Source organism: Orcinus orca, chromosome 12 (genome assembly GCF_937001465.1).
Source record: "Orcinus orca chromosome 12, mOrcOrc1.1, whole genome shotgun sequence".
Lineage (NCBI taxonomy): Eukaryota > Metazoa > Chordata > Mammalia > Artiodactyla > Delphinidae > Orcinus > Orcinus orca.
The window spans coordinates 27,242,725-27,264,752 of NC_064570.1; the positions used below are offsets into that span (position 1 = coordinate 27,242,725).

At 39.5% G+C, this 22,028-nt stretch overlaps 1 protein-coding gene across 3 annotated transcripts in view; it reads right to left on the bottom strand.

Moving 5' to 3' along the window:
- The window catches only part of PDE7B (phosphodiesterase 7B), a 480,299-nt gene that overhangs the window by 331,303 nt on the left and 126,968 nt on the right, over positions 1 to 22,028 (bottom strand). Inside the window, exon 1 of one of the 3 annotated variants that reach the window (XM_004263789.3) lies at positions 7,996 to 9,011. The exons of the other annotated variants lie outside the window; for them this stretch is intronic. Within the exon in view, the coding sequence (XP_004263837.1) occupies positions 7,996 to 8,016 (21 nt within the window). The 5' untranslated portion in view covers positions 8,017 to 9,011. Of the gene's footprint in view, positions 1 to 7,995; positions 9,012 to 22,028 lie in introns of those variants that run through there. 3 annotated transcript variants of the gene reach the window in all.

Here is a 22,028-nt window from a genome sequence, read left to right on the forward strand (position 1 = left end):
AGTAAGGCTAGCATCCGGAGCTTGAACGCAGGGATTTAGGTTACAAGGTCAGTGTTCCTTGAAAAAAGTTTGATTCTCATTTTTTTCTTCCAGCTTTCCCTTCTCTCTCCACATAAAATACACATTTTTATAAATTACATATTGTTGCCAATTAATTCAATAAATGTATCTGACCTATTTTTAAAAAGATTTACGTTAAAGGAGACATATTTTAAGTAGGCTATATTCTCCAACTGACTGTTTTTGACACAAATACCATTAAAAGTTTTTATAGGGCTTCCCTGGTGGCGCAGTGGTTGAGAGTCCGCCTGCCGATGCAGGGGACACGGGTTTGTGCCCCGGTGCGGGAGGATCCCACATGCCACGGAGAGGCTGGTCCTGTGAGCCATGGCTGCTGGGCCTGCGCGGCCGGAGCCTGTGCTCCGCGGCGGGAGAGGCCACAGCAGTATATAGTTTTTACATACATTTGTCTTCAAGTTTGAGAAGGGTTTGCCCTCTGTCTCTCTCATGCACTCACAGAGACACTCAGGGGCAACATATTAATGAAAAAGAAGATAGTATTTTTCAATTACTTTATTATTAGCCATTGGATTATTTTTAAATGATTAATAATTTTTTTAAAAAATTAGAAAGGATTTGTAGAGAAAAATTTAGAATGTCATTCAAAACTCCTATCATACATTAAAAGCAGATAAGTGGTTATTTCAGAATGGAGAGAGGGGTAGAGGGAGGGACTACGAAGGCACAGGAAAAAATTGGGGGATGATGGATATGTTAATTATCTTGAATGTGGTGATGGTTTCACAAGAGTATCAAACTTATCTAATTGTACACTTCAAATACGTGCAGTCAATTGTGTGTCAATTATGCCTCAATAAGATTGTTTAAAAAAAAAAACTCCTATCATACAAATTCCGATCTGTTTTGTGTTTATCCCTTTTGTTTTAACTTAAAGATTGTTCTTTACTCCAAACACAATAAAAGTCTAGAAAAATAGAAAATAAAAATTACTAAATAATTAAAATAACTAATACTTATATTTTCCAAATCAAACTAAAAACCAAATTAAAATTGTTTTCATTTCATTGAAAAAGCAAGAAGACTAGTCTGAAAGACATGGAAATATACTATATTTCTATCACATGGAAAACAACTTTTCCTTAAATTTAATGACCTTTTCTAAATCAAGGCATTCTTTAGACCTCTGTATTACTGCAGCATCTCCTTTTACGAGAATACATCTACACTTTTGTGAATGACTGAGTTCTTTCATCTGGCTGGACACAGCTGGCAAGTGGCATAATGGGAAAGGGAAATGAAAGTCTTTTTTTTGTTTCTCCTGAAAAACCAAGAAAGGTATAAATCATATTGAAACTGAAGCATTAGTTGCTTGTATTACTGCACAAACTACACATCTTAATACAAACAGTGTTTTCTACTGTTTTATGAATAAATGGTATTATAGCATACTTTAATTTTAAAAGTCCATGATGTGTGGTTTCCTTAAACACTATTTGAATAAATATAAATTGTGCATATTTAATTAATTTGAAAAATTAAACCAAATTGACCAATTCTAAAAGAGAAAATTTAGTTAAAGTGTTCAAAGCAATAAAATACATAGTCAAATATGTACATTTAGTTTATGGAGAAAGGTCTCAAATAGTTGGGCAGGCAACGGGCCAAAAAGTTTTCTTATGAAAACTTTGAAACGTCTATGAAAGCTGGAAGGAACGTTGAACTTGACTAAGCCTCTCCTTTTGTACATGAGGAAACTGGTGCCCTGAGAGATGACTGGCCCAAAGTTACTCACGCAGGAGACCTGGGCTATCTATCTCCTCACTTCCTGGACTCTTTCTTCCGGGGCACGATGGCCTCCCTACCTGTGTTAAAGGCACACGGGAGAAATTCAATATGATTGAAGGAAGAAGCTAATGAAGCAATTAAAAAACAGAACTCTTTCTTCTTTTACTTTCTAATTTTCCTCTCAACTTTAATTTAAATATCACGCAGTAATAAATAAATATACATAATTTTTCCACTGTGTATGTAATAAACTTATGAGGAGAAAAGCTGAACAATTCTAAAGTATATACCTGAACAGATAGTCGTTCCCATCCCATGCTCAAAGTTCTCCTGCCAGAGGCTTCCACTGCTAAGTTTTTTATTTGAATTTCTAGAAATTTTCCATCAGTGTGTGTGAATGTGTATATGTAGTTATACAAATGTTAATGCAGCTTTTTTTCACTTAACACATCTTGAAAATCATTCCAGACTGTGCATGTAGATCTAGCTTATTCTTTTAAGTAACTATATAGCATTTTATTGTATGGATTCAAAATAATGTACTCAACAACTCGCCTATTATTAGTTTAGGTAGTTTCTGAGTTTTTATATTACAAAAAAGGCAAAAATAAACATAATTTGATATGTTCTTAGACTAAGATTTACTAGGGTCAAAGAATATGTAAAACATTGAAAATTTAGTATCTTTATTTTAGATATCAAATTTTGACCAATTCAGGTATATGTTAACCTCCTTATGTCTACACCTGAACCCATGGAAATACCTCTCACCCCAGACTAACCCTGGACCCGACCTCCCATCCCAGGGGAAAAGAAGAATGTTTTTTAAAACTCAAAACTCTTAAATATCCTTCAGTATATTTAAATTATATACAAACTCCTGTTTTGAACCGAATCCTTTTTTGTGTGTCTGAAGCAGTGAGAAGATAATGATGATTTTCATCATGTAGAAAGGATGCCTTATATATTTATTTACATGTTAAATATGAATGTAAAACACAAAAGGTATTAATAAGACAAGAATCTGAGCAGGAATTTTAATGAAAAATTTTGCACATATTCACCAACAATTAGAAAAGAAAAACTAAAACAAACATTACTTCAAATTTTACAAAAGGAAACTCCATCAAAATCTCATTACCAATCTTAATTTTTTCCATCTTCTCCTTACAAATGCAAGAAAGAGAAGAAAGGGAGGCAGGAAGGAAGGAAGAAAGGAAGGGTGAAGGGAGCGTGAAGGATGGAGGGGGTATGTATGACATAAACTTTCTTTACTGGTATATTGACTAAGGCTATTATTTTCATACTTCTATACTGTATGCAAATAAATTTATAAAGCATTCATGAAAGGGTTTTGATTTTCAATACTGGGGTATTTATACACTAATATATTAAGAATTATATATTGCTTAATAGACTTATGTGTGTTTTGTGTCATGTTATTTTTAGGTTTATCCAAAACTACAAACCCTGTCCCCTATTCTCCAAGCTTGAGACGTTATCTGTAAACCATACCCAGAGGAGATGCCAGAGGAATGCTCTGACCCAAGTAGGATCCAACCAGTGCCTGGATTAGAGTAACTCAATTGCATCAAATTCCACCAGCAGGATGAGGCAGCCACCTTGTACCATAGGCCCCAGGTCTCAGAGCAGATACTCAATGGACAACCAAACCAAAAACATCTTTCTTCTGAGGATTCCTCCAAGTTAGTTATTATCAAGTTTTCAGTTATTCCCTAAAGAAACCAGAATTGGAGCGGAAGAGATATTAAAGTGAGATAGCACAGAAAATCTAGGACAATGATTGGCACTTAGGAAAAAGACACTTGTCACATTAAAGTCTCCAGCTACGGTGAACACAAAGCACATCCCTTTACTGTCTGAAGGGGAGCTACAGCCACAGAGCAGCACATCAGCCTCAGAGGAGAGAAAGGGGGCGAGGACAGGTGGTCTTCCCTGGGGAGCAATAGTCCTCCTGCAGAGAAATTCTCCAAAACCCAGGGACTTGTTTTTGTTTTTCCTTAGCAATGAGGGTATTTTGGAGGTGAAATTGCATAAATTTGGATAACTGAGTAAAGGCAAACTTTTAAGGGAAATGGTAGAAATAAAGGATGGGAGAGGTGGGAGAATAAAAAGAAATTAATGCTAACTAGTCAACGTTAATCTTGTCAGGGTGAAGTTCAGAATCTGGAAAGGAAAAAGGCATCCCAGAAGTATTCCAAAAGCCTCATTTTAAAGAGGAGGCAGTTAGGGCCTCCAAAGTTTAAGAAATTTGCCTTAACTCACACAGGTCTTCTCTGAAACTTCTGAGCCACTTTGGGAGGTTTCCTGCCACCAAGAACATTCCTGCGACACTACAAGGCATCAGTGGTCAAGCCCATCACAGCCTGGGAACCCTCCTTGCTTGCACCAAATGGCTACTGGAACCTGGGGCTGTTGTCAAAGTTCTCGAAGGACTCCTGCTTTCTGGAACTCCTAGGGGTTCCAAGTCCAAGTGATGATGGAGAAGATATCAGTGCACTGACTTAATTCACCATTTCCAACCTATACAGTAGCTTAATCAACAAAAGGGAAAACTTTGGCTTCCTTTCACATTATATTTTTTAAGGACAGCATTACAAATATATCATTTCAAAAGAATGACAATGCTTCCGTTGGTCATATTAAAGACTACAATAATAGGCGTAAATATCTATATAGATGGAAAATTTAGATTTTTTTTCTTGAATTCAGTTGCATAAAGCCACCTCTTTTGTTTTTCTTCATCACCACCTCCCTTCCAAATTCTCTCTGTTCCTCCATTTCTCTGCCCAGGCTCCACTATTTGTTTAAGTTCAACCAGAATGTAAGTTTCCTGAAGGTTGTAATCATTGCTTATCTGTCTTTTTACTCACTTTGCCTCAGTAGACATAGCCCTTGACATGTTGAAAGCACACAGTAATTTTTTTTAATAAAGGTTTAACACTCACATTTTTATATACAAATGGAATTAAAAAAAAAAAACTCCAAATAAGAATACTGTAAAAAGTTTCATCTAAAAAAGGATTGTTAGAAATAACCCAATACAACCAGTTTCATTTACAGGTGATGAAACTGAGATCAAGAGTGAGCAAGTGGCTCAGAGTCATCCAACTAGTTAGATCCTGAATAAGGGTGCCCACTGGTCCCCTGCCTCTATCTACTGCTCTTTTTAGTGTGCTCCATGCAATCACTTTCTACGTACAAATTAAATCATCTAGATACCTAAGCGATTCTTGGGAAAGTATAACTACATTGATTATACACTAGAACTTTGACGCATTTTGTTGTACTCTTTGTTCAAATCTCTAACAATGCCTGGAACGTAGTAGATATTGTCAGTTTGGGTTTCTACATCCCTTTATCCCTTCTATCCCCCAAATTTCCATATTGACCACTTTAAAGATTGCTAATATACCAAGTATGCATCACCTCAGGGATCAAAGTTAGCATGTTGACAAAGCCACCTAGGATGCTTGTAAAGCCAATGGTCCTGATGCCTGTAAAGCACCCCAAGGCTTCCTCCCACAAGAGGGATGGGCGTGCTCCCCAAGACGCATTCTTAGGAGAAGTGAGGATGCCCAAGGGGAAGCTCTGAGGAGGAATGGGGATGCCACCACGGGGCGGCGCTGATAGAGAGGGTCTCATCTCGTTTCCAAATGCCACATCTCTTCTTCTTTAGCTAGACTTGCCTCCTAGAAGAGAGATTCCTACTTGTCTGTGAATTCTCTGGGATATACAAGCTGAATCCATGGCATGATGGAGTCTTTGGGTAAAAAGTTCTGATCATTGAGGGTCCTTCAAAAAGTTACCCCCCAAAAGTCAAGGTAAGTTGAACCACTTAGAATACCTGTTAGCGTCTACATTTAGATGTTCTAAAGTCTATTCTGATTCTTAATTTTGACACTTCATTTTAATATAATGAGGCCCTTTTAGTCTTGCTTGGGATTAGTTTACTGCTTAATAAATTCCTTCCAGCACTATGTTCTGTCAGTCAACAAGCAGCTTCCCCTGTGATTTGAGCCTGCTTAACAACAAATTCAACTTTGGAAGATTAATTACTAGGCAGAGGCATTTCCATGTGGTACATGCTCACTTTGAGGAAACTTGGTCATTTTACTTTTGCATCTGTTTGGGGTAACAAGGTTCTCTGGCTGAAAAGAACACCAGTCAATGTTTGCAATGCCTTCCTAAATAGATTATACTTTAGGTTGGACTAACACAAAAGCTTTTTTCAAAGACAGTTGAAAATGCCATATTTGAAATTTATTTAAATAATTTACAATATATGAAGGGTAGTAAATTCTCAGCAAACATTTTAACTAGGTATTTATTGAGAACTGACAATGAGTAACTTTGTGCTGAACATCGTGAAAGGCCTTACAAGATGTACTGGTGCAATTAATTTCCCAAAGTTGGTGTCTGCTCCTGACACATCTTGGATTTTTCCACCCTTGCCCTACGTAACTTGATTCAAAGCAGAGTTTCTCCCAGCTAATTGGCTGACATATAGTCACCACTGATTTTGTCTCATGGTCAACTGAGTACACTCTGAAATCATACAGCTTACAGTGTCAGGTAAAAATCCTTACAAAGAGGATACAGACTTTGGAGTTGCAACTCGTCAACTCTGGGCTTCTACTTCAGACAAAAAGCGACTTCATTTTATTAGAGAAAATGTCAATCAAGACGTTACTACTGACACCCGTCTTTGTTTCACCAGCCAGTAATAAAAGATAAAGCAGAGGAAATGGAGGAGCTGCAGTTAGGCATTTGCAACACACAAAGTCCTTGTTTTCCCACTAGGCGCTGCAGAAAAGCAATTGTCCATTCACAGCACATCCTCTGCATTTCAGACCTAATATTTTTGCAGTTCTTAACTTGGTACATTACACTCTTATGAAGTTAATTTCATTAATTCTTTGAAATTCACTATGTGTTTTACACCTTGATTATTAATCTTACTGCTAACATGACCCAGTTTTAAAAATTTCTCTTAACGTTGAGAATAGAAACCTTTGGGAAAAAAATCAAGCAATTCTGGAAACAGTAATGGTTTCAAACAATCCTGTCTTACTTGCTATTTTACAACTTTGAGAAGGGTAATAAGGAAATCCATGTGAACCATATATTACTTGAATTGCTCTTACAATAACTGACTCTAGATAGGAATGATTTTTAGCAGGGGTCCCCCTCAACCCGTAATAATAATGTGTCACTGAAAACAATATTAGCCCTGGGTTTAATTGCCCTGCTTCCCACCCTGGCAACGTTTAGGGGTTTACTGTATATAAATGCACATGCCTGCCTTCAGGGGCTAAGAGGTTTACTGTAACATTTTAATAGTCATGCTGGCTGAACACATGAAGAACAGAATCTATAGAAGATTAATTAGTCCCCAGGCTCAATCACTCAAGTGCCTAATTAAATATCTCACTCTGCTTTCAACTATTGTAGGAAAAGATAATTAGCAAATTTGCAGTGCTAATAAAGAAGTTTTATTCTCCTTTATAAATAATGAGATCTAAATCATTGGTCATGTAACTCAGTACCTGCATCTCCCCTGTTGACTTCTAAATCCAGAACATTTAAAAAAAATGCAACAAAACGATAAAGTGCATTTTCCTCAAGAGTTCATTTTTCTGACACACCTCGTATAGGTTTTTCTACCTTCAATCTCATTATTAGCTTCCTCCTCTCTTCCTACTAATTTCTTCATCTTCTATCAACCAACATGACAAACTCAAGAGAAAAAAGGATTTTCTTTTTCTCTGTTCTGCAACCCTCACTAATCTCTTTACCAATATTTTCCTGTCCTGTCCCACCAAAAAGAAAAATTGACTCAACTCTAAGATTTACATTGGAGAAGAAATATTGCATTCATTAAAAAAGAAACCAAAGGAAAAAAAGCAACCCTCCTCAGGAGGGGCTCAAAGTGCAGCGAAAAGGCCAGAGTATCTCATTAGGCTGCTTGGAATGAAACAGTTAATTCAGGGTAAGTGATAATGTTCGCCTAGAAAAAGGAAGGAAATTCAAAAGCTGGTTGCTGTAGTAACAATCACAGACCAAAAAATATATACATACAGGTTCATTTAAAATAAAACTCCTGCCATCGCTCTGTGACTCTGTTCTCTCAAGAAAAATGTTGCCGCTGAAATCTCTTGTACCTACCTCAACCATTAAACAAGACATTTAACCATAGTGGCAGTTCTGTGACCTTTGAATGCCGTGAAATCTCTGAGCGGTGCTGCTTGTTCATGAAGACTTGTGCTGCGGAATCCAGCAACTTCATCCAGGATTAGGAAAATAATTAAAAAAAAAAAAAAAAAGTAACACAAAAGCACACAGAGAGATCGGGGAGGAAGGAAGGTAGAAAGAAATTCTCTCTGGGTGAGTATAACACGTTTCTTTCTCCCAGGCAAGTAAGTGCTGGGATGGAGCCGAGCCTGCTGCAGTGCCCAGACCCACCGACTGGCTGGGGGAGCAGGCAGCCGGCCTGCTAGGCTGGGAGGTGCTGTCAGTTGCCACAGGCAAGGAAAAGCGGAGACCAATCGGCTTCAACTCTGGCAGCTTACTGGAGTGGAGCCTTTTCTGTGTCTGTTTCCTCATTTCAAGAGTGACGTCAAAGGGTTTAGTTTTCCTCTGCATGTGCTATTAATTTTAAAGTGCTGTGCTATGGGAAGAATGTGTGTGTGCCTGGGCACCCCGCTCTCGGGAGAGCCCAAGAGACATTTTCTGTTTTCGGGAAAAAATTTTAACAATTGAAACTACCTTGTGGTGAGGTGTGTCAAAAAAACAAAATAGACAAGAAACACTGAGCTAAAAGATAGCAGCAAGATTTATATTTTTCTCCAATGTGAGTGTATGTACTTTTGCCCACTTCCCAGCTGTTGCTTGTGTTTGAACTAATTCGCTTTTACCCTTACCTAAAAATGAGTTGTTAATCTTGAGGGCTGTGGAGGGAGACCTGCGCAAACGAGCTGGTGAACAATATTACGTGCAGTGAAAAACAGAAATCATGTTGATGCTGCTGGTCCCTGCTTTCCTCTCTTTCCTCCAGCTTCTGTGGTGAAGCGTCAGGATTATTCATGCCAGAGCGATCCCGCCTGCAACTCCCCACAGAGAGTCATTCAAGAAGCAGGGCCACACAAGCATGCCTGGGGCTTCAGCACGTTCTCTCCCAAAGTGTGCGAAGGTACAGTTGTTCAGGGCTATTTCCCCTACCACGGCCCCCAGCTCATCTCTGTATTTCTCTTCCCACTCTGGAAAATCTCGGCGGTGGCCATCTGTTGTTTCTGCCTTCTCCATATCCTCTCCCTTCTCCCCCCGCCCCATTCTGCTAACAGAACCTCTTTTTTTTCTTCCGGAACCGTTCCCTCCTCTATCTAGAGATTGCATAGCCTTCACCCTAAGACCCTCCCCTCCAAAAGAACCATAAGGGGCACGTGAACCAGACTGATCAATCCAATTTTTCCGTTGCTTTCGACACGGAAAATGTTTTGGGGTAAGCCCAACATTCGAGAAAGGTGAGTCCTTTTCCAAATACGAATGCTGATTCTTTGAGAAAGAAGGTATTTATACCTCCCTGCGATCCTACATGCTAGGGTTAAGCAAGCCGTAGTGCTTGGGGTTCCCCTTTGACGCTGAAGATACAGCAGTGAATGAAACAGGAGTTTACATTTTGGGGCAGAGGGAAGACAGGCAATAAAAAGAAGTAAATATATAATGTCAGTTGATCATAAGGGCTTTGAAATAAAGGAAAGTAAGGGCACGGAGGTGTGTGTGTGCTGTTTCAGGAATGACGATCAAGGAAGCACACCTTTAAAGCAACTGGGAGCAGAGGGCTGAATGCAGTGAAGAAGCAGGTCACCTGTGGCGCTGCATGCCAGGTAGGGAAGCAGTGTAAAGGCCTGAGACAGGTGAACGCTTGGCATATTCAAGAAACAAAAGGGGAACTAGAACGGCTGGAAGACAATGAGCAAAGGGAAGAAATGAGTTCAGGGAGATGTGTCTGGGACAAGATCAGGAAGTATCTTACAGGCCATGTAAAGGACTAGAATTTATTCCAAGATGGAAAACCTATCAGAGTGCGTTGAGCTATGGAAAGCCTAGGATCTGACATAAATTCTATGGGATTTCCTCTCTCTTCTGAGTGGAAAACGGCTCTAGGGGAGCCAGGGTAGAGGCAGGGAGACCAGTAATGAGGCCATTTGCAATAATGGCTTGAATTTGGGTGAAAGCAGTGAAGGTAAGAGGGCCAGATTCTGGAGGATGTGTGTGTGTGTGTGTGTGTGTGTGTGTGTGTGTGTGTGTGTGTGTTGCCTGTATGTGCACATAGAATTGGCAGGATTTCAAGATGTGGGGTGTGAGAGAAAGAGAGGCATCAAGGATAATTCCCAGGATCCTGGCTTGAGCAAATTGGAATAGAGTTGCCACTTACTGACATGGGGGAGACTAGGGGAAGAATCTGGTTTTGAGGTGAACTAAAGAGTGGTTTTGGGGCTTCCCTGGTGGTGCAGTGGTTGAGAGTCCGCCTGCCGATGCAGGGGACACGGGTTTGTGCCCCGGTCTGGGAAGATCCCACATGCCGCGGAGTGGCTGGGCCCATGAGCCGTGGCCGCTGAGCCTGCGCGTCCGGAGCCTGCGCTCCGCAACAGGAGAGGCCACAACAGTGAGAGGCCCAAGTACTAGGAAAAAAAAAAAAAAAAGAGTGGTTTTGGACCTTCGTTCAACAGCGGCAAATATTTATTGATTGCCTACTCCGTATCAGGCACTGTTCTAAGTGCTGGGGAGAAAGCAGTGAAAAATACAAACAAATTAACCAAAAAGCTCTTGGCCTCATGAAACTAGATTCCCTAGATTCTTCTGAGGGGAGACAGACTGTAATAGGATATTGAATAGTGATAATATCGTGGAGAAAAAAATTATGATAAGGAAGGGTTACTGGTCAGAAGGGGGCTTGCAATTTTAAATTGAATATCTAGGGAAGGTCTCACTGCAAAGGTGATATTTGAACAAGACTTGAAGTTGATGAGGAAAGATGTAGGGAAAGTGTTCTGAGTCGGGGGTGGGGGGTGTCGCAGGTGAGCAGGAGATGGCAATAGGCCTAGTGGGCGCAGATCATGTAGGGCTTTCTTGGTCATCCTAAAGACTGGCTTTTACTCTGAAAGAAGCAGGGTTTTAAGCAGAGGACGGAGGTGATCTGACTCGCATTTTAACAGGCTCACTGTGGCAGCTGTGTGGAGGTCAGACTGGAGGAAGGGGAACTGATGGAGGGTTTAATGCAATAAAACAAGCCAGACATCATGGTGGTGTCAACCAGGATGGCTTTGGTGGAAGTGGCTAGAAGGGTTTGGCTTCTGATTATATCTTGGTGTTAGAAACAGTAGGGTTTTTTAAATGGCTTGGACACTAGGTATTAAGGGAGGTAGACTAGTGAGAGGAGCCAGTAACATTTCCAAAATGTTGGGTTCCATTAAATGGAAGAATGGAGCTGGCATTGACCAAGAGACAGTGGGAAGAACAGCCTCTGTAGGGAAGACGAGGCGTCTGACAGTGAACATGTTACCTTTGCCTATAAGATAGCTACATGAATATATTGAAAAGGTAGTTGAATATACAAGCTTAGAGTTCAGGGGACAGTTTTAGACTACAGATATAAATTTGGAAGTCGCTGTATATTCACGGTATTTGACGCCATGAGATTGGATATGATTACCAAGGAAATGAGCACAGATAGAAAAGCCTCAGGTAGTCTAAGTAGTCAGGAACATGAGGAAGACCCAGTAAAGGAGACTGAGAAGGAGTCTCCAAGAGTTAAGAAAAAACCTAGAAGGGTAATGTCTTGGAAGCCAAATGAAATTTTCAATGATGAGTTTTGCAAAATGAAAGTTAGATGAAGAGTGAAAATTGACCCTTGAATTTAAAACGTGTAAAATCATTTGTGTGCATGACAAAATCAGGTTCAATATGCTAGAAAGGGTGAAAGATCAAGAGAGAATGGAAGAACAATTGGAGATAGAAAACTATTCTTTCAAGGTGGTTTTCTCCAAAGAGAACAGAGAAATGGGGCAGTAATTGGAAGGGAAAGTGAAGTTAAGGAAGCATTGTTAATATAGGAGAAATATCAGCATTTTGTGTGCTGTTCAAAAAAATCCAGGTGAGAGAAACAATGTTGAAGAGAAGAGAGGGGGAAATTGTTGGAGCACAAATGGAGTGTGGGATAGGCAGAATGGCCCTCCAAAGATGTCCACACTCTAGTCCCTGGAATCAGTTGAATATATTATATTACATGGCAAAAGGGAATTTGAAGATACAATTGAGGTACAATTGAAGATACAATTGAAGATACAATTGAGGTTATGGATCTTAAGAGAAGGAGACTGTTCTGGATTATCTGGGTGTGCTCAATCTCATCACATGAATCATTTTTATTGGAGTATAGTTGCTTTCACATGAACCATTAAAGCAGAGAACTCACTCTGGCTGGAAGCAGAAGATTGATGCAGCAGAGTAAGTTAGAGAAATTCCAAGTATCAGAAATATTCAGCACACCACAACTGTCTCTGAGATGTAGGACCCATGTGCAAGGACCAGAGAGAGGCCTCTAGAATCTAAAGGCCATCCCACTGATAGCCAGCAAGGAAACAGTCACCTTAGTCCTATAGCTGCAAGGAATCGCATTCTTCTAACAACGTGAATGAACTTGGAAATGGATTTTCCCCCAGAGCCTTGAGAAAGGAACACAGCCCAGCTGATACCTTGTTTTCAGCCTTGTGAGACTCTAAGCAGAGGACCTAGCCAGGTCCATCTACAGATCCATGAACTAAGTTTGTGTTAATTTATTACAGCAGTGATGAAACCCTAATTAAAAGTGACTGGCTTTAGAAAGCAGCATGGATGATTCATCCATAGAAACAGAAGAGAAGGCAGAGTAAATGACAGAGCTAGTGCTGGGTGCATTGTGGTGGTATCACAAGATTGTGAACGGAAGTTCTCTGTAACTTCTAATGTCTCAATGGAATGAGAGTTAGGAGCATTGACTAAGAGAAAGGATAGGAGAAGTGGTGGAGGTTTGAGGAGACAATATGTGAAGTAGTCATCCAGAGAGTAAAGTGCAGGAATTATCAAAGAAGTGTAATATAATGATCAAGAGCAGTAAGGGCGTATTTGAGTTCAGTTGTCATGACTTAAAATGATACCACACAGCATGTGACCTTTACAATATGCATGAGACATCGCAATGGAAAGACCACGTGGGCAATTTAGATATAATTCTGGAGAGCCAAGGGCAGATAAAATGTATTGAATGCCATGGGTGAGCATGAAATCACTTAGGGAATGAGAAGAGATTCAAGGTCTAAACTCTGGGATCTCCCAATGTTTAGATATTGTGCAATTGAGGATGATCGGAAACCACCAAGGAGTATCCACAGAGGTAGATGCACAGCCAAGATAATGGTCTCTCAGAATTCAAGTTCCAACAGTCAGTGCTATGGACTGAATCGTGTCTCCCCTGTCCCCACTCCACCCAAAACATACAGTTATGCCCTAACCTCCAATGTGACAGTATTTGGAGTTAGGGTCTATCAGGAGGTAATTAAGGTTAAATGAGGTCGTAAGGGTGGACCCTAAATCCAATAGGTCTGGTGCCTTTTAAGAAAAGGAAGAGACACCGGCACTCTCTCTCTCTACCATGTGAGGATATAGCCAAAAGGCAGCTGTTTACAAGCCAGGAAGACAGCTTCCACCAGACATCAACTCTGCTGGCACTTTGGTCTTGGACTTCCAGTCTCCAGAAGTGTGAGAGAATAAATTTCAATGGTTAAATACCTAGACTATGATACTTTGTTATACAACCCGAGTGGACTAACCCAGTCAATCATGGGAGTCAATGAATTCTCTTTCTTGCCTGCAGCCATTTCAGTTGGCTTTCTGTTACTTACAACAGGAAGAGTCCTAACAAATTCAATATACAGTGTCAATGTTTCCTGGAGGTGACTCTTCTCTCCCTGATATAAATACTACAGCACTTGCAGCTCAAGAAAACTTTAAGGATATATCTATATCTATCTAACCATTTCTACCAAACACAGTAATATCCATCTGAGACTACTGTGTTTAAAATACTAACTGGTTTTCTCAGGCATCAATATTTAATGCATACTTTGGAATGTTCTTTGAAACACGATTTGGAGTGACCACATTTTCTACAATTTATTAGGTTTTTTGTTTGTTTGTTTGTTTCTTTTTTTGCGGTACACGGGCCTCTCACTGTTGTGGCCTCTCCCGCCGCGGAGCACGGGCTCCGGACGCGCAAGCTCAGCGGCCATGGCTCACGGACCCAGCCGCTCCGCGGCACGTGGGATCCTCCCGGACAGGGGCATGAACCCGTGTCCCCTGAATCGGCAGGAGGACTCTCAACCACTGCGCCACCAGGGAAGGCCCCAATTTATTAGTTTTAAAAATAATCTTAAAGGACCCACCTAATTTCAGCCTCTTCATTTTCTTCCCAAATCCCCTTCTTAAATAGCCTATGACTCATAGAAATGACCACTCTTAGTCATTTTCTCTGCTTTACAATTCAACTCTCTATTTTCTCTATTAATAGAATAGAAAATATGATCCTTCTCTTGCTGCATCTCTAGGAAGATAAATTTCTCAGTGACCTTATAGATGTTAAATTTGTTCTAGAAATATTGAGTATATATTACTGGCAAAATCCAGTGCTATACGTTCAAGACACTATTGGGGTCAACAGGGATCAACAGGATGTGATCTCTAACTTTAAAAGGTATATACTTGGCTTCAAAAAGAAGACACATGTTTTTTCATAGTGATGTCATAGTGATAAGAGGAAAGATGCAACAAGTGCTCTTAAAGTAGAAAAGATACAATGGAAATTCAGTACAATACGATACAATACAAAGAGAAAAGGGAGATTACTTTTACGTGGGGGAATATGGGAAGACTTTGCATAATGTTGGAGATTTCATCCCTCAACATAATGTGTGTCCCGGATAAGAAGACACACATTATGTTGAGGGATTGACCTGTAGGTTAAATATAATGGGAATATGAAAATAATAATACATTGTAACCCCAACATGGTAGATTAGTGAAGAATTACAGAAAGTTAAATCTGGAATCTGACTTTTACTGATTAAGGAATGAGGGATTACTAAAGGTTTGTGAATAGGGAATTAAAATAGCACTAGTGTATTATCAATACTATTAGCAAAATGGCCTCATGCTGGATACAGACATGGTGATTACAATATGGTGGAATATGTAATGTGAGAGGGGAAGTTCAGGGTGATTTGAGAGTATGTAGGAGAGAAATCAACACCAGATTTTTAAATCAAAAAGACTTCTCCCTGAGGAAAGTGACATCTGAGATGAGGTCTAAAGGATAAGTAAAAGGTACTCTGGTAAAAAGGAGGGATACTTGAGATGAGTAGGAGAAATGCCAATAAAAAGAGGGGGTACCAGGGATGCAAAAATATTGCACGCTGAGACGATAACACAAAGACAGACAGGTGAAGATGAGCATGGTTCATTCTAGGGACCAAAGCGAGCTCAGTTTGGCTGTAGTGTAGTGAAGACACTATGGGGACTTTTAATCGTGTTAAGAAATTTGGACTTTGTTCCAAGAGAAATGGGGATATAGGGAAGGGTTTTAAACAACAAAGAACATGACCAAATCTGTATTGAAGTATTAGTTTGACAGTTGTGTGGAGACCGGAAGAAGGAAGTCTGGAGACAGGAAGACCAGAAGAGAAAGTAGGGTGGCTTGGAATAGAGTGGTAGTGATGTGGAAGGAGAGATATGAGCAGGTTTAACAGTTCGTTAGGAAATGTCATCAATAAGATTTGGCGATGGATTGAAGGTAAAAAGATGAAAGATTTACTGTGAGATGAGAATAAGGAATGAGACTGTCAAGGATGGCAAGTTCCAGGAGTGACAAATGGGTGCCACTTGCTGGCAGGGAAGATAATAAGTTCAGTTTCAAACTTAACATTAAAGTGAAGATGGATATGTTGTTATAAAACTCAGCAGAAAAACTAGGCTAGAAGCTTTCATACCATGATATTGGTGAGAGAAGCCATATGAGTGAATGGGATCATTCAGCAAGTGTGCCTAGTGTGAGTCTGGGGAAAAACTGAAAAGGAACCCCAATATTTAAAGGGTAGACAAAGGAAGAGAAGCCTATAAAAATATGGACAAAGTGGCAACATGAGAAAAAAAGGAAGAGAATGTGACGTTACAGAATCTAAGGAAAAATGTGTTTCAAGGTGTAAAAATGTTAATCTGCTAAGAGGGAAACAGAAGAACACCTTTTATATCTACTAAGTGGCTATAAAAATTATAACATTATGGCATTGCTGTAGACATAAAGAAATAGAAAAATAAACCAATGGAACAGAATAGTCTGAAAGAGAATCAGTGTATACACCAAAACTTAGTACATGACAAAGATGGTGTTTTAAATGAGTGGAGAAAGAATTTACTTAGTAAATGAAGGTATTTTCAACCTACATAAAACATATATAATATGCATTGTAATAAACATATAATATATAATATTATAGATTAATATATCACTCTCAGATTTATAAACCAGAAAAGAAGGTCTGGGAGAAAAAAGGAGCACCAATATTTAAGGGGTAGGCAAAGGAAGAGAAGCCTGTAAAAGGTAGCAATTTAAGATGGGAAGAAAGAAAGTTGTATCACAGAACCCCCCAAATGTGTGCTTTGAGAAAGGTAAAACAGCCAGGGTTTCAAAATTCAGAGTTTTAAGACTTTAGAAAGGTAAGATGGGTATAACCCCTAACACCCTCAGGGGGTCCAGGGCAGCCCCTCAGCCTCTCAGCCCATCTCTCCTGGTACAAAGTCCCCAGGCTCTGGTCCTCACCCTCGTGTCCTGGACCTGACCCTTTGGACACACGCCACCCTTCCAAATCTATCAACTCGCCATTTCGGTCAACTGAACCTATATTCCATACCAACCTCTCCTTTCTGTTTCATTATAATCCTATGTGCCAATCTGAATCCTTCTCCTTGTTGGTGATAGAATAGTGGGGCAGTAAGAGCACATCTTAATGCCTTTGAAAATGGAATTTTTACTTCTTTACAGGAAAGCTATTGGTAAGCATAAAGTAAATAATATTTACAAATATTTATTGAGTTAGGCGTCTACTATGAGCCAGGGCTTATATCATCGACAACAAAATACATTAAGAATGAATTACTTAAATTTTGACGAGAGAGAAATATTGCCCCACTACCAGATTTCCTCCTATGCATTTAAAATCATCTTCTCTTTTCCTTCTACCACTACTCTCCTTTCACCAAAACTGTTTCCTAAATCAGTTTTTGGAGATCGTGCCTCCAAAGTGCTAATTCAGCTCAGAACCATGGCAAAAACATCAAATAGAAAGACTGGAAAACAAGAAGTAAAGAACTTCTAAACTCTACCATTTAATGTTTAACATTAACCATTCCCCACCAGGGCAAATTTGTAAATTACAATTTAGCTTCAATTACACACTTCCTCCTGTGTAATTGGACTCTTTCTCAGCCTGCAGGCATCAGGAGACATTTTCTGCAGCTCTGCCTTCCTCACCTTCATCCAGCCGCCCGTGAGCACACCTTCTTGAAGGCAGCTCCTTGGCAGCATTTTCGAGCCCAATTCTTCCACTCATCTTCCACCCATTTTGGGTCCATTTTCCGTTCCTCTTATCTCTGCTGTCCATAGTGGGAGCTGTTACCACATCATCAACCGATTTTCAGAAAGTGTCTATTGTGAATGTAGCAGTTATCTGATAACCTACTCAACACTGAAGTTTTTATAGGAGAAAAGAAAGGTTGCATCATGACTTCTATGGCTATTTATTTTTGAAATGGAATTGTCTAATCTAGAGACATGTTATGGGCTGAATTGTGGCCCCAAATCCAGATGTTGAAGCCCTACCCCCAGCACCTCAGAATATGACTGCATTTGGAGCTAGGGCCTTTAAAGAGGTAATTAAGTTAAAGTGAGGTCATAAAAATGGGGCCCCAATCTAAAATCAGGTGTCTTTATTAGCAGAGGAGATTAGGATACTTACAGGTATAAAGGGGACAACGTGAAAAGACATCCATCTACCAGCCATAAAAAGCCGCCTCAGTATAAAACCAACCCTGCTGACATCTTGATTTTGAACTTCTAGTCTCCAGAACTGTGAGGAAATAACACTGCTGTTGTTTAAGCCACCCAGTCCGTGGTATTTTGTCATGGCAGCCCTAGCAGACTGATACATGGCAGAACATAGGTCCTATGGCAAAGACTTTGGGGAAAGTTGTTTCCTCAAACACAAGAGGTAAAGGTCCTTTGTATTGGGCAGCTTGTGTGTTTCTTTTCATTGTATCAATGTGTATTTTTGCAAATGTATAATTTACATTTTGTTTTTCCTATTGATTAAGTTTTTATATTGCTAAAATTTTTGCTTTCTGTAATACAGAAATTATAATTTTAAAGTCCTAACATTAAAAATAAGTTAATGGTTAATTACTTTCTTTGCATTGTCATATCAGGATTCCTTTAAATCGCAATTACCCTGGGAACATTTAAAATAGAGATTCCATTTATAAAGGTTTACTTTTATGCATTTTTTTAAATGCTGGAATTTTTTGAGCTATTTATAAAAGTGACCAACATTAAGAATGATTATTACTGCAAAAGTTCAGATTCATAATAAAAATTTTAAAACTAAAGTTTGATTATTAACCTTATAGGATTCTCTAAAATAGCAAGCTTGCACAAGGGCATTTAAAATCTGAATTCCATTTAAGAAAAGTTCAACTCACATACTGTTTTTTAGTAGTCTTCTAGTGAGCAGGAAAACACTTTATCTGTATTTTAGGAAAGCACATACACATCTTTCTTAAGTATTCAGTAATATACCGCCATTAGGTAGTAAGCTTTATGAGGTCATTGAACCAAGTCTAACTAGATATGTTATATGTTCCCGGCACCTAGTACAGAACCTGATGCCATCAATAAGTAGCTCTCTTTGATGACTGAATTGATGAACAAGCGAGAGTAGGTGGAGAATTAATGTGTGTCAAAGGATGTAATTCAAAGAGACTACAAGGAGGTCCTTACGACAGCATATCCAGTAACGCAGGAGCAGTTAAACTCTGCTGGGAGTCCAGATTATGTGAACCCAGGGAAAAGAAACTGGATACTTTATTGAGTGGCCAAGGCATGGGGCTCTTATTTTACAGGAGGACAAAGGTTTTGATGGGGAGGGGCAGTGGAACAAATATTCCACTGAGCATTAAACTAAAGCTATAAGAAATTACGTCTCAGGGAGTGTTGCTAGCAGCCGGAAACTCCACCTTTACATTTATTTTGGGGACCTCAGAAGAACAATGGAAATACATGCAGAACTGGCATAATGTGGGTGTAGACAGTAAAATGAGAAGTAGATAATTCTAATGATAGCAAGCCAGATATTTCCTGAGGAATAGATCCTTGTATTAGAGGGGCCAATTTATTCATCTCGGGTCTCTTAACTCAGTGTCACTAACTGGCTTTAACCAATCACTTAAGAAATAGAACAAGTGTGTACATCTTGCAGCTTCATGACCGAGGAGATGACTAACTTTTAATATTATCAGATCTACCTAGATATGGCTAAGTCCCTACCACATATACTACAGAATCCCTCTGTTAAAAACCCCAGGGGTGTGTGATGACTTCCCTCTTTAGATTTACAATCACACTGTGGTGATTTTGAACATTTATCTGAAGAGAGCGGCAAGTGGAGATGCCCGGGTACAGTGTGGATCCTGCCATGTTGGCTATAACTCATGTATTATGTAAAATTTATTTTAAAATGTTTACATCAAGTAAATCACATTAAAATTAATTTTGTGACATGAAAGCTATTTCCAGTGTTTACTATGTGAACATACAGACACATGCATACAACATTTTCAATGCCTAGAATGGCTCTTTCACCTTACTGATTGAGGTAGACATCTGTCAACAGGAAAATATTCTTGATTCTCAGGTTAAAAAGTAGCTAGGGACATGTTTCAGCAAGAGATTGAAAATATGGGTGAATTGTTCTCTAGAGTGGTCCATTTTTTTCCCGTTATCTCCCATGTCTGCTGGCTGCCATGACACAAGCCATCCCCACATTTTCTATGCTGCACAATCTTAAATCAATACTGATTTTCGCACCTTCTCCCTATCATACACGTGGCTGACCAATGAATAAGCAGGGGGGGCCTGTAACTTTCTCGTTTCTTAAGAAGCTATAAAATTGATCCTATATATATCATTCTCTGAGTCTAATTTGAACAATGGTAAGCTTTCCATTCTTTCCCAGGCTTATTCCCCAAGGCTATGCCAGAACTCTCTCACCCAGTTCCACTGAGAGTTAATGGAAACTTTCTAGCTGATTTACTATTGAGTTCAGGCCGAATTGCAGCCCAGGGAATTCCTATCATCCCCAGGGGTCCTCCTCCCCTGACTCCCACTGAAGTCTCCGTGAACTTCCCATTCCTGGTCATAACCTACATTGACTTCCTTGAATGGGTTCTTGTTTCCAAACTATTCCTTACCCTCTCTTCCCCTGAACACACGCTTTTCTTCTTGCCATGACAGCTCTCTCACCCTGATTAAAGTGTCAGGCTGTAGAACACTTGCTTCTCTCAGTTATTTCCCGTTGCCCCCGCTTCTGCCCCATTTCTGGTCACCAGCCTGCAAGGCTGTTATGATCTTCTTATTCAATTTCTGGGAATCCTTGCTTTCGTGTTTATCACTCAATTATAAAATAAATCTCAGGGACATTCCATCTTACGTATGACAACATTTTGTTTTCTCCCAAAGCAGGAGATAAAACGCAAATGTATGATAGGAACATTTTCCCATGTTTTCATAGGTAGTATTATGGCTTTAAGAAAAGCTAGAATGCTAAAGATAGCCAAGACTCCTACACAGAAACAAATGGTCCATATTTATCATCATTTGTTGTATAGTTTGTATCCTTCATTGTGCAAATCCTGGTTCCCTGCATGTAATAGGTACTCAGTTAATTACTCAACACTTTTCTCAAACACCTTCCCTCTGCTACTCCTAAATGTCGCATCAGATTGGATAGCCAGCCTGTTGTATCTGCAGAGAATACATAACCTTAGCATGTACAGCACTCATCTCCATGGATACCAAATTTCTGTGAATGGCTCTTCGAGTGAAAAAATCTATAGGGGGGAGGCTGAATTTTGCTCATTTTTCCAATTCAGGTCCTTCTCTTCCTAACCCTTTTTTTCCTCCTCCATTTTCCATCCCAGTCTATGTAGGGCAAGGATCCTGGCACACTTCATGCAATAGATAACCCTTGTATTAGGATCACAGGGAATCATGTTTGTATCTTTTTGACCCCGCTGTGAGCATCAACCCTTGGAAACTGAAGCTGCTGCCAGAAATGGGACAGTAAAAGTCTAAGTCTATTTTTGACAAACTCTAACCAGGGATCCCCACCTTGAGAAGCTCAAAAACCTGGGGTTTAGTAAGAACAGTAATTGCAGAGGAGGAAAGGAATCCTAGAGCAGTTTTTATATCTTTAAAAAGCTAAATTGCAAAAATAAGCCATCACAGCCCCCCAAAATTGTCAAGGTTCTTCATATTTGGCTGGAATATTATTAACTTAGTTAGCAAATCCCTGTTTACCATCTTGTGCTGCTTAAAGCTGTGATAGATTGTTACTTTTATCCTTAAATAATAAAAACAGAAAACATGTCTATTACTATAGCAAAAGGGGATATATTTATGTGATATGAAGAGAAACCTAAGGAGGATGTCAAACTTAATTAAGGTAGTATGCAGTTTTCTTTACAGATGAAATCTTTCAAAACTGTAGTACCCATTAACAAACAGAAAAGGGTCCTTGATGATCAAAAATTTTCTTTGAGAATAAGTGTTTTTACCCAATGCTTTGTTGGTTGGTATGTTCTATTTTAATGCCTATACTTACTTAAGAGCCGCAGAGACACTAAAGGTAATTTCTGACATGTTATCATCTTGGCTGTTTGTTTATTTTGAACTGAAGAAGGGAAAGTAGATCTCTGACCGTTAGGTGAGGAATCAGATATGACGGCCCTTGCTCAAAGACCCCATGGCAAGACACTGAGGGGCCTGAGCATGGGTGCCT